This window comes from Scyliorhinus torazame, chromosome 7, assembly GCF_047496885.1.
Source record: "Scyliorhinus torazame isolate Kashiwa2021f chromosome 7, sScyTor2.1, whole genome shotgun sequence".
In the NCBI taxonomy this organism is placed as follows: Eukaryota; Metazoa; Chordata; class Chondrichthyes; order Carcharhiniformes; family Scyliorhinidae; genus Scyliorhinus; species Scyliorhinus torazame.
Genome location: NC_092713.1, coordinates 179,682,484 through 179,695,292, shown reverse-complemented (window position 1 = coordinate 179,695,292; position 12,809 = coordinate 179,682,484). Strand labels below are relative to the sequence as shown.

The 12,809-nt window shown below is 44.0% G+C and overlaps 1 protein-coding gene across 2 annotated transcripts in view; it reads left to right on the top strand.

Annotated features, from left to right (window-relative positions):
* Positions 1-986: 986 nt before the first annotated feature.
* Positions 987-12,809, top strand: part of LOC140426730 (A-type potassium channel modulatory protein KCNIP1-like) — a 948,039-nt gene continuing 936,216 nt past the window's right edge. For both annotated transcript variants that reach the window (XM_072511852.1, XM_072511851.1), the window contains exon 1: positions 987-1,317. In XM_072511852.1, coding sequence (XP_072367953.1) covers positions 1,260-1,317 — 58 coding nt within the window. In that variant the 5' untranslated portion in view covers positions 987-1,259. The remainder of the gene's footprint in view (positions 1,318-12,809) is intronic.

Below are 12,809 nucleotides of genomic sequence, written 5' to 3'. Positions count from 1 at the left end.
ATATACAGATAGGCACAGACAGGCAGCTAATGAACACAGAGAACAGGACATGGCCAATGAGCAGCCAGGACACTCAGGGGTGGTATCTCACTATAAAAGGCACGAGGCACTCCCAATCCGCCTCTTGCCGTTGATGAACATCTACAGAGTGAGTCAGGGTGTATGTACAGTATCACACCTCCAGCACGTGGCTAAGAGCTAGTCTGGTTCAGTCAGACAGAGTAACCACACTTAGGTTAGCAGAGAGTTGAACTCATAGAGAACTGTGCTAACTGTGCTACTGGTTCAATAAATCAGATTGAACTAACTTCAAGGTCTGGAATATCTGTTGGTTAAAGCTGCATCCAGTTGCAGCCTGTGTTATCCCAGAGTACATAACACAAGACCACCCATTATAAACTGGCCTTAATACAGCCTCCTGTTATACATCTGCCTGTTATACACAAGCATGGGGTGGGTAGGAGTGAAGCTGACATCTCAATGAGTGGCATTACTGTCTGGGACTGCTGCCCCAAAACGGGAGGGGTGGGGTGGGGTCCCGGTGAGGGTGGGGTGAGGGTGGGTTCCCGGCTAGGTGGGAGTGGGGATGGGTTCGAGGGCAGGGTCTTGGATAGGGTGGGGGTGAGGGTGAGCGCATGGATGAGGGCTGTAAGGGCGACTCTCAGAGTAAGGTATATCGATGAATGAATTGCAAGGTCAGATTGAATGCTGGTCTCAGTGTTTGACTATAGATGGGGACAAGTGACTCTGGTTGTTGATTTTAGTGAGTCTGTTGGCTGCAGTGGTTTGAAGTTATTTGTCAGTGAAGTGGCTGAATACTTCAGCAGTTCAATTGGCAATGGATGAGGAATTGACAACCTGACTTGATATTAGTAATCTAGTCCACTCCCCCATCCCCCGAGGACCTGTCAGTGGCTGTGAAAGAGCTGATTGGTATGCGTTGGTGGAGAACAGAGCAGCGACTGGTGCTGAGAGCAGGGAGAGAGAGAGCATTAGTTTCTGTTTAGATTGGAGGACTGCGTCAGTCAATCTTTCACTGTAACATCTCAGAACGTTTAGCTGAGGGGATTCAAGTGGTCTTGAACAAACATTGAGTGAATAGTTAAGAGGGTCCAGCCTTAATACAATCACAGGCAACCTCACGAGGACGCCTGTGTGTGTTTGTACAAACAGCCTGATACGCCTGTCTTTTGTGAGCACACTTGTGGGTCCACTGAACCTTAACAACTGAATGAAAACAGGGGAGTAAGACATTAAGAATGGGAGCAGTAATGGGCACATTATCCCTGCCAACAAAACAGAGGCGGCATTCAAGAGGTAAGGAGCTACAAACAGTCACAATTGCTGATTATTTTCTGTCGTCAGTCTATCAGTGAGAACGAAAGGCACGTTCACTAATCCTGGACTCAAGTGGTGAGATGCTTGCATTACTCATTTGTTGCTATCAGTGAAGAATTGATCCCTTTTTTGCTGCTTCTGAATTTCTCAGCTAAAGTTCGCCTGTTGTATAGTGTGCAAACCTAACAACAGGTAATGCACACATTCAGGAAATGTTCTCACTGAAAGATTGATATTGGGTATCTTGAGAAAGAGAATGTGTTTTTCATGCACATGCAGAGGATCCAGGGTGAATGTGAAACAATTGGAGAAAGTAGATGGTAATCAACTGAGACAGTGATATACACTGAAACTCACCGGGTGATATAGAGTGAAACATACCAAGTGATATAGAGTGAAACTTACCCAGTGATATAGAGTGAAACTTACCCGGTGATATAGAGTGAAACATACAAAGTGACATAGAGTGAAACTTACCCGGTGATATAGAGTGAAACATACCCAGTGACATAGAGTGAAACTTACCCGGTGATATAGAGTGAAACTTACCCGGTGGTATAGAGTGAAACTTACCCAGTGATATAGAGTGAAACATACCTGGTGATATACAGTGAAACCTACCCGGTGATATAGAGTGAAACTTTCCCGGTGATATAGAGTGAAATTTAGCCGGTGATAGAGATTGAAACTTACCCAGTGATATAGAGTGAAACTTTCACGGTGATATGGAGTGAAATTTACCCGGTGATATAGAATGAAACTCACCCGGTGATATAGAATGAAACTTACCCGGTGATATAGACTGAAACGTACCCGGTGATATAGAGTGAAACTTACCCGGTGATATAGACTGAAACTCACCAGGTGATATAGAGTGAAACTCACCAGGTGATATAGACTGAAACTCATTGGTTAATATAGATTGAAACTCACCGGGGGAGATAGACTGAAACTCATGGAGTGATATAGAGTGAAATGCATCTGGTGAGATAGAGTGAAACTTACCTGGTGATATAGACTGAAATTCACCGGGTGATATAGACTGAAACTCATTGAGTGATATAGAGTGAAATGCATCTGGTGATATCATAGATCATAGATTATCATGGAATTTACAGAAGGAGGCCATTCGGCCCATCGAGTCTGCACCGGCTCTTGGAAAGAGCACCCTACCCAAGGTCAACACCTCCATTCTATCCCCATAACCCAGTAACCCCACCCAACACTAAGGGCAATTTTGCACACTAAGGGCAATTTATCATGGCCAATCCACCTAACCTGCACATCTTTGGACTGTGGGAGGAAATCGGAGCACCCGGAGGAAACCCACGCACACACGGGAAGGATGTGCAGACTCCGCACAGACAGTGACCCAAGCCGAAATCGAACCTGGTACCCTGGAGCTGTGAAGCAATTGTGTTAACCACCATGCTACCGTGCTGCCCTTATTTTGAGTGAAACCTACCCAGTGATATAGAGTGAAACCTACCCGGTGATATAGAGTGAAACCTACTCGGCGATATAGAGTGAAACCTACCCAGTGATATAGAGTGAAACCTACCCAGTGATATAGAGTGAAACCTACCCGGTGATATAGAGTGAAACCTACTCGGTGATATAGAGTGAAACCTACCCAGTGATATAGAGTGAAACCTACCCGGTGATATAGAGTGAAACATACCCGGTGATATAGAGTGAAACATACCCGGTGATATAGAGTGAAACCTACCCGGTGATATAGAGTGAAACCTACCCGGTGAGTGAGTGAAACCAACCCGGTGATATAGAGTGAAACCTACCCGGTGATATAGAGTGAACCCTACCCGGTGATATAGAGTGAAACCAACCCGGTGATATGGAGCGAAACCTACCCGGTGATATAGAGTGAAACGTAGCCGGTGATATAGAATGAAACCTACCCGGGGATATAGAGTGAAACATATCCGGTGATATAGAATGAAACCTACCCGGTGATATAGAGTGAAACCTACCCTGTGACATAGAGTGAAATTTACCCGATGATATAGATTGAAACCTACCCGGTGATATAGAGTGAAACCTACCCGGTGATATAGAGTGAAAACTACCCGGTGATATAGAGTGAAACTTACCCGGTGAAAAAGAGTGAAACCTAGCCGGTGAGATAGAGTGAAACCTACCCGGTGATATAGAGTGAATCTTACCCGGTGATATAGAGTGAAATTTACCCGGTGATATAGAATGAAACCTACCCGGTGATATAGAGTGAAACGTACCCGGTGATATAGAGTGAAACCAACCCGGTGATATAGAGTGAAACTTACCCGGTGATATAGAATGAAACTTACCCGGTGATATAGAGTGAAACCTACCCGGTGATATAGAGTGAAACCTACCCGGTGATATAGAGTGAACCCTACCCGGTGATATCGAGTGAAACCTACCCGGTGATATAGAGTGAAACCTACCCGGTGATATAGAGTGTAACCTACCCTGTGATATAGAGTGAAACTTACCCGGTGATATAGAGTGAAACCTACACAGTGATCTAGAGTGAAACCTACTCAGTGATCTAGAGTGAAACCTACCCGGTGATATAGAATGAAACCTACAAAGTGATATAGATTGAAACCGATCCGGTGATATAGAGTGAAACTAACCCGGTGATATAGAGTGAAACCTACCCGGTGATATAGAGTGAAACCTACCCGGTGATATAGAGTGAAACTTACCCAGTGATATAGAGTGAAACTTACCCGGTGAGAAAGAGTGAAACATACAAAGTGACATAGAGTGAAACTTACCCGGTGATATAGAGTGAAACTTACCCGGTGGTATAGAGTGAAATTTAGCCGGTGATAGAGATTGAAACTTACCCAGTGATATAGAGTGAAACTTTCACGGTGATATAGAGTGAAATTTACCCGGTGATATAGAGTGAAACTCACCCGGTGATATAGAATGAAACTTACCCGGTGATATAGACTGAAACGTACCCGGTGATATAGAGTGAAACTTACCCGGTGATATAGACTGAAACTCACCAGGTGATATAGAGTGAAACTCACCAGGTGATATAGACTGAAACTCACTGGTTAATATAGATTGAAACTCACCGGGGGAGATAGACTGAAACTCATGGAGTGATATAGAGTGAAATGCATCTGGTGAGATAGAGTGAAACTTACCTGGTGATATCGACTGAAATTCACCGGGTGATATAGACTGAAACTCATTGAGTGATATAGAGTGAAATGCATCTGGTGATATCATAGATCATAGATTATCATGGAATTTACAGAAGGAGGCCATTCGGCCCATCGAGTCTGCACCGGCTCTTGGAAAGAGCACCCTACCCAAGGTCAACACCTCCATTCTATCCCCATAACCCAGTAACCCCACCCAACACTAAGGGCAATTTTGCACACTAAGGGCAATTTATCATGGCCAATCCACCTAACCTGCACATCTTTGGACTGTGGGAGGAAATCGGAGCACCCGGAGGAAACCCACGCACACACGGAAAGGATGTGCAGACTCCGCACAGACAGTGACCCAAGCCGAAATCGAACCTGGTACCCTGGAGCTGTGAAGCAATTGTGTTAGCCACCATGCTACCGTGCTGCCCTTATATAGAGTGAAACCTACCCAGTGATTTCGAGTGAAACCTACCCGGTGATATAGAGTGAAACTTACTCGGCGATATAGAGTGAAACCTACCCGGTGATATAGAGTGAAACCTACCCAGTGATATAGAGTGAAACCTACCCGGTGATATAGAGTGAAACCTACTCGGTGATATAGAGTGAAACCTACCCAGTGATATAGAGTGAAACCTACCCGGTGATATAGAGTGAAACATACCCGGTGATATAGAGTGAAACCTACCCGGTGATATAGAGTGAAACCTACCCGGTGATATAGAGTGAAACCAACCCGGTGATATAGAGTGAAACCTACCCGGTGATATAGAGTGAACCCTACCCGGTGATATAGAGTGAAACCAACCCGGTGATATGGAGCGAAACCTACCCGGTGATATAGAGTGAAACGTAGCCGGTGATATAGAATGAAACCTACCCGGGGATATAGAGTGAAACATATCCGGTGATATAGAATGAAACCTACCCGGTGATATAGAGTGAAACCTACCCTGTGACATAGAGTGAAATTTACCCGGTGATATAGATTGAAACCTACCCGGTGATTTAGAGTGAAACCTACCCGGTGATATAGAGTGAAAACTACCCGGTGATATAGAGTGAAACTTACCCGGTGAAAAAGAGTGAAACCTACCCGGTGATATAGAGTGAAACCTACCCGGTGATATAGAGTGAAACCTACCCGGTGATATCGAGTGAAACCAATCCGGTGATATAGAGTGAAACTTACGCGGTGATATAGAATGAAACCTACCCGGTGATATAGAGTGAAACCTACCCGGTGATATAGAGTGAAACCAACCCGGTGATATAGAATGAAACTAACCTGTTGATATAGAGTGAAACTTACCCGGTGATATAGAGTGAAACCTTTCAGGTGATATAGAGTGAAACTTACCCGGTGATATAGACTGAAACCTACCCAGTGATATAGAGTGAAACCTACCCGGTGATATAGAGTGAAACCTACTCAGTGATATCGAGTGAATCGTACCCGGTGATATAGAGTGGAATTTACCCGGTGATATAGTGTGAAACCTTCCCGGTGATATAGAGTGATACTTACCCGGTGATCTCGAGTGAAACATACCTGGTGATATAGTGTGAAACTTACCCGGTGATATAGAGTGAAACCTACCCAGTGATCTAGAGTGAAACCTACCCAGTGATATAGAGTGAAACCTACCCGGTGATATAGAATGAAACCTACAAAGTGATATAGATTGAAACTTACCCGGTGATATAGAGTGAAACTTACCCGGTGATATAGAGTGAAACCTACCCGGTGATATAGAGCGAAACCTACCCGGTGATATAGAGTGAAACTTAGCCGGTGATATAGAATGAAACCTACCCGGTGACATAGAGTGAAACTTACCCGGTGATATAGAATGAAACCTACCCGGTGATATAGAGTGAAACCTACCCTGTCACATAGAGTGAAATTTGCCCGGTGATATAGATTGAAACCTACCCGGTGATATAGAGTGAAACCTACCCGGTGATATAGAGTGAAAACTACCCGGTGATATAGAGTGAAACCTACCCGGTGATATAGAGTGAAACCTACCCGGTGATATAGAGTGAATCTTACCCGGTGATATAGAGTGAAATTTACCCGGTGATATAGAATGAAACCTACCCGGTGATATAGAGTGAAACCTACCCGGTGATATAGAGTGAAACCAACCCGGTGATATAGAGTGAAACTTACCGGGTGATATAGAATGAAACTTACCCGGTGATATAGAGTGAAACCTACCCGGTGATATAGAGTGAAACCTACCTGGTGATATAGAGTGAACCCTACCCGGTGATATCGAGTGAAACCTACCCGGTGATATAGAGTGAAACCTACCCGGTGATATAGAGTGTAACATACCCTGTGATATAGAGTGAAACTTACCCGGTGATATAGAGTGAAACCTACTCAGTGATCTAGAGTGAAACCTACTCAGTGATCTAGAGTGAAACCTACCCGGTGATATAGAATGAAACCTACAAAGTGATATAGATTGAAACCTATCCGGTGATATAGAGTGAAACCTACCCGATGATATAGAGTGAAACTTACCCAGTGATAGAGAGTGAAACTTACCCGGTGAGAAAAAGTGAAACATACAAAGTGACATAGAGTAAAACTTACCCGGTGATATAGAGTGAAACTTACCCGGTGGTATAGAGTGAAACTTACCCAGAGATATAGAGTGAAACATACCTGGTGATATACAGTGAAACCTACCGGGTGATATAGAGTGAAACTTTCCCGGTGATATAGAGTGAAATTTAGCCGGTGATATAGATTGAAACTTACCCAGTGATATAGAGTGAAACTTTCACGGTGATATAGAGTGAAATTTACCCGGTGATATAGAGTGAAACTCACCCGGTGATATAGAATGAAACTTACCCGGTGATATAGACTGAAACGTACCCGGTGATATAGAGTGAAACTTACCCGGTGATATAGACTGAAACTCACCAGGTGATATAGAGTGAAACTCACCAGGTGAGAAAGACTGAAACTCACTGGTTAATATAGATTGAAACTCACCGGGGGAGATAGACTGAAACTCATGGAGTGATATCGAGTGAAATGCATCTGGTGAGATAGAGTGAAACTTACCTGGTGATATAGACTCAAATTCACCGGGTGATATAGACTGAAACTCATTGAGTGATATAGAGTGAAATGCATCTGGTGATATCATAGATCATAGATTATCATGGAATTTACAGTGCAGAAGGAGGCCATTCGGCCCATCGAGTCTGCACCGGCTCTTGGAAAGAGCACCCTACCCAAGGTCAACACCTCCATTCAATCCCCATAACCCAGTAACCCCACCCAACACTAAGGGCAATTTTGCACACTAAGGGCAATTTATCATGGCCAATCCACCTAACCTGCACATCTTTGGACTGTGGGAGGAAATCGGAGCACCCGGAGGAAACCCACGCACACAAGGGAAGGATGTGCAGACTCCGCACAGACAGTGACCCAAGCCGAAATCGAACCTGGTACCCTGGAGCTGTGAAGCAATTGTGTTAACCACCATGCTACCGTGCTGCCCTTATATAGAGTGAAACTTACCCAGTGAGATAGAGTGAAACCTACCCGGTGATATAGAGTGAAACCTACTCGGCGATATAGAGTGAAACCTACCCAGGGATATAGAGTGAAACCTACCCAGTGATATAGAGTGAAACCTACCCGGTGATATAGAGTGAAACCTACTCGGTGATATAGAGTGAAACCTACCCAGTGATATAGAGTGAAACCTACCCGGTGATATAGAGTGAAACCTACCCAGTGATATAGAGTGAAACCTACCCGGTGATATAGAGTGAAACCTACTCGGTGATATAGAGTGAAACCTACCCAGTGATATAGAGTGAAACCTACCCGGTGATATAGAGTGAAACATACCCGGTGATATAGAGTGAAACCTACCCGGTGATATAGAGTGAAACCTACCCGGTGATATAGAGTGAAACCAACCCGGTGATATAGAGTGAAACCTACCCGGTGATATAGAGTGAACCCTACCCGGTGATATAGAGTGAAACCAACCCGGTGATATGGAGCGAAACCTACCCGGTGATATAGAGTGAAACGTAGCCGGTGATATAGAATGAAACCTACCCGGGGATATAGAGTGAAACATATCCGGTGATATAGAATGAAACCTACCCGGTGATATAGAGTGAAACCTACCCTGTGACATAGAGTGAAATTTACCCGGTGATATAGATTGAAACCTACCCGGTGATTTAGAGTGAAACCTACCCGGTGATATAGAGTGAAAACTACCCGGTGATATAGAGTGAAACTTACCCGGTGAAAAAGAGTGAAACCTACCCGGTGATATAGAGTGAAACCTACCCGGTGATATAGAGTGAAACCTACCCGGTGATATCGAGTGAAACCAATCCGGTGATATAGAGTGAAACTTACGCGGTGATATAGAATGAAACCTACCCGGTGATATAGAGTGAAACCTACCCGGTGATATAGAGTGAAACCAACCCGGTGATATAGAATGAAACTAACCTGTTGATATAGAGTGAAACTTACCCGGTGATATAGAGTGAAACCTTTCAGGTTATATAGAGTGAAACTTACCCGGTGATATAGACTGAAACCTACCCAGTGATATAGAGTGAAACCTACCCGGTGATATAGAGTGAAACCTACTCAGTGATATCGAGTGAATCGTACCCGGTGATATAGAGTGGAATTTACCCGGTGATATAGTGTGAAACCTTCCCGGTGATATAGAGTGATACTTACCCGGTGATCTCGAGTGAAACATACCTGGTGATATAGTGTGAAACTTACCCGGTGATATAGAGTGAAACCTACCCAGTGATCTAGAGTGAAACCTACCCAGTGATATAGAGTGAAACCTACCCGGTGATATAGAATGAAACCTACAAAGTGATATAGATTGAAACTTACCCGGTGATATAGAGTGAAACTTACCCGGTGATATAGAGTGAAACCTACCCGGTGATATAGAGCGAAACCTACCCGGTGATATAGAGTGAAACTTAGCCGGTGATATAGAATGAAACCTACCCGGTGACATAGAGTGAAACTTACCCGGTGATATAGAATGAAACCTACCCGGTGATATAGAGTGAAACCTACCCTGTCACATAGAGTGAAATTTGCCCGGTGATATAGATTGAAACCTACCCGGTGATATAGAGTGAAACCTACCCGGTGATATAGAGTGAAAACTACCCGGTGATATAGAGTGAAACCTACCCGGTGATATAGAGTGAAACCTACCCGGTGATATAGAGTGAATCTTACCCGGTGATATAGAGTGAAATTTACCCGGTGATATAGAATGAAACCTACCCGGTGATATAGAGTGAAACCTACCCGGTGATATAGAGTGAAACCAACCCGGTGATATAGAGTGAAACTTACCGGGTGATATAGAATGAAACTTACCCGGTGATATAGAGTGAAACCTACCCGGTGATATAGAGTGAAACCTACCTGGTGATATAGAGTGAACCCTACCCGGTGATATCGAGTGAAACCTACCCGGTGATATAGAGTGAAACCTACCCGGTGATATAGAGTGTAACATACCCTGTGATATAGAGTGAAACTTACCCGGTGATATAGAGTGAAACCTACTCAGTGATCTAGAGTGAAACCTACTCAGTGATCTAGAGTGAAACCTACCCGGTGATATAGAATGAAACCTACAAAGTGATATAGATTGAAACCTATCCGGTGATATAGAGTGAAACCTACCCGATGATATAGAGTGAAACTTACCCAGTGATAGAGAGTGAAACTTACCCGGTGAGAAAAAGTGAAACATACAAAGTGACATAGAGTAAAACTTACCCGGTGATATAGAGTGAAACTTACCCGGTGGTATAGAGTGAAACTTACCCAGAGATATAGAGTGAAACATACCTGGTGATATACAGTGAAACCTACCGGGTGATATAGAGTGAAACTTTCCCGGTGATATAGAGTGAAATTTAGCCGGTGATATAGATTGAAACTTACCCAGTGATATAGAGTGAAACTTTCACGGTGATATAGAGTGAAATTTACCCGGTGATATAGAGTGAAACTCACCCGGTGATATAGAATGAAACTTACCCGGTGATATAGACTGAAACGTACCCGGTGATATAGAGTGAAACTTACCCGGTGATATAGACTGAAACTCACCAGGTGATATAGAGTGAAACTCACCAGGTGAGAAAGACTGAAACTCACTGGTTAATATAGATTGAAACTCACCGGGGGAGATAGACTGAAACTCATGGAGTGATATCGAGTGAAATGCATCTGGTGAGATAGAGTGAAACTTACCTGGTGATATAGACTCAAATTCACCGGGTGATATAGACTGAAACTCATTGAGTGATATAGAGTGAAATGCATCTGGTGATATCATAGATCATAGATTATCATGGAATTTACAGTGCAGAAGGAGGCCATTCGGCCCATCGAGTCTGCACCGGCTCTTGGAAAGAGCACCCTACCCAAGGTCAACACCTCCATTCAATCCCCATAACCCAGTAACCCCACCCAACACTAAGGGCAATTTTGCACACTAAGGGCAATTTATCATGGCCAATCCACCTAACCTGCACATCTTTGGACTGTGGGAGGAAATCGGAGCACCCGGAGGAAACCCACGCACACAAGGGAAGGATGTGCAGACTCCGCACAGACAGTGACCCAAGCCGAAATCGAACCTGGTACCCTGGAGCTGTGAAGCAATTGTGTTAACCACCATGCTACCGTGCTGCCCTTATATAGAGTGAAACCTACCCAGTGAGATAGAGTGAAACCTACCCGGTGATATAGAGTGAAACCTACTCGGCGATATAGAGTGAAACCTACCCAGGGATATAGAGTGAAACCTACCCAGTGATATAGAGTGAAACCTACCAGGTGATATAGAGTGAAACCTACTCGGTGATATAGAGTGAAACCTACCCAGTGATATAGAGTGAAACCTACCCGGTGATATAGAGTGAAACCTACCCGGTGATATAGAGTGAAACCAACCCGGTGATATAGAGTGAACCCTACCCGGTGATATAGAATGAAACCAACCCGGTGATATAGAGTGAAACCTACCCAGTGATATCGAGTGAATCGTACCCGGTGATATCGAGTGGAATTTACCCGGTGATATAGTGTGAAACTTTCCCGGTGATATAGAGTGATACTTACCCGGTGATCTCGAGTGAAACATACCTGGTGATATAGAGTGAAACTTACCCGGTGATCTAGAGTGAAACCTACCCGGTGATCTAGAGTGAAACCTAACCAGTGATATAGAGTGAAACCTACCCGGTGATATAGAATGAAACCTACAAAGTGATATAGATTGAAACTTACCCGGTGATATAGAGTGAAACTTACCCGGTGATATAGAGTGAAACCTACCCGGTGATATAGAGCGAAACCTACCCGGTGATATAGAGTGAAACTTAGCCGGTGATATAGATTGAAACCTACCCGCTAACATAGAGTGAAACCTACCCGGTGATATAGAGTGAAACCTCCCCTGTGACATAGAGTGAACTTTGCCCGGTGATATAGATTGAAACCTACCCGGTGATATAGTGTGAAACCTACCCGGTGATATAGAGTGAAAACTACCCGGTGATATAGAGTGAAACCTACCCGGTGATATAGAGTGAAATCTACCCGGTGATATAGAGTGAATCTTACCCGGTGATATAGAGTGAAATTTACCCGGTGATATAGAATGAAACCTACCCGGTGATATAGAATGAAACCTACCCGGTGATATAGAATGAAACTTACCCGGTAATATAGAGTGAAACCTACCCGGTGATATAGAGTGAAACCTACCCGGTGATATAGAGCGAACCCTACCCGGTGATATCGAGTGAAACCTACCCGGTGATATAGAGTGAAACCTACCCGGTGATATAGAGTGAAACCTACCCGGTGATATAGAGTGAAAACTACCCGGTGATATAGAGTGAAACTTACCGGTGAAAAAGAGTGAAACTTACCCGGTGATATAGAACGATACCTACCCGGTGATATAGAGTGAAACCTACCCGGTGATATAGAGTGAAACCTACCCGGTGATATAGAGTGAAACCTACCCGGTGATATAGAGTGAAACCAACCCGGTGATAGAGAGTGAAATTTACGCGGTGATATAGAATGAAACCTACCCGGTGATATAGAGTGAAACCTACCCGGTGATATAGAGTGAAACCAACCCGGTGATATAGAATGAAACCAACCTGTTGATATAGAGTGAAACTTACCCAGTGATATAGAGTGAAACCTATCAG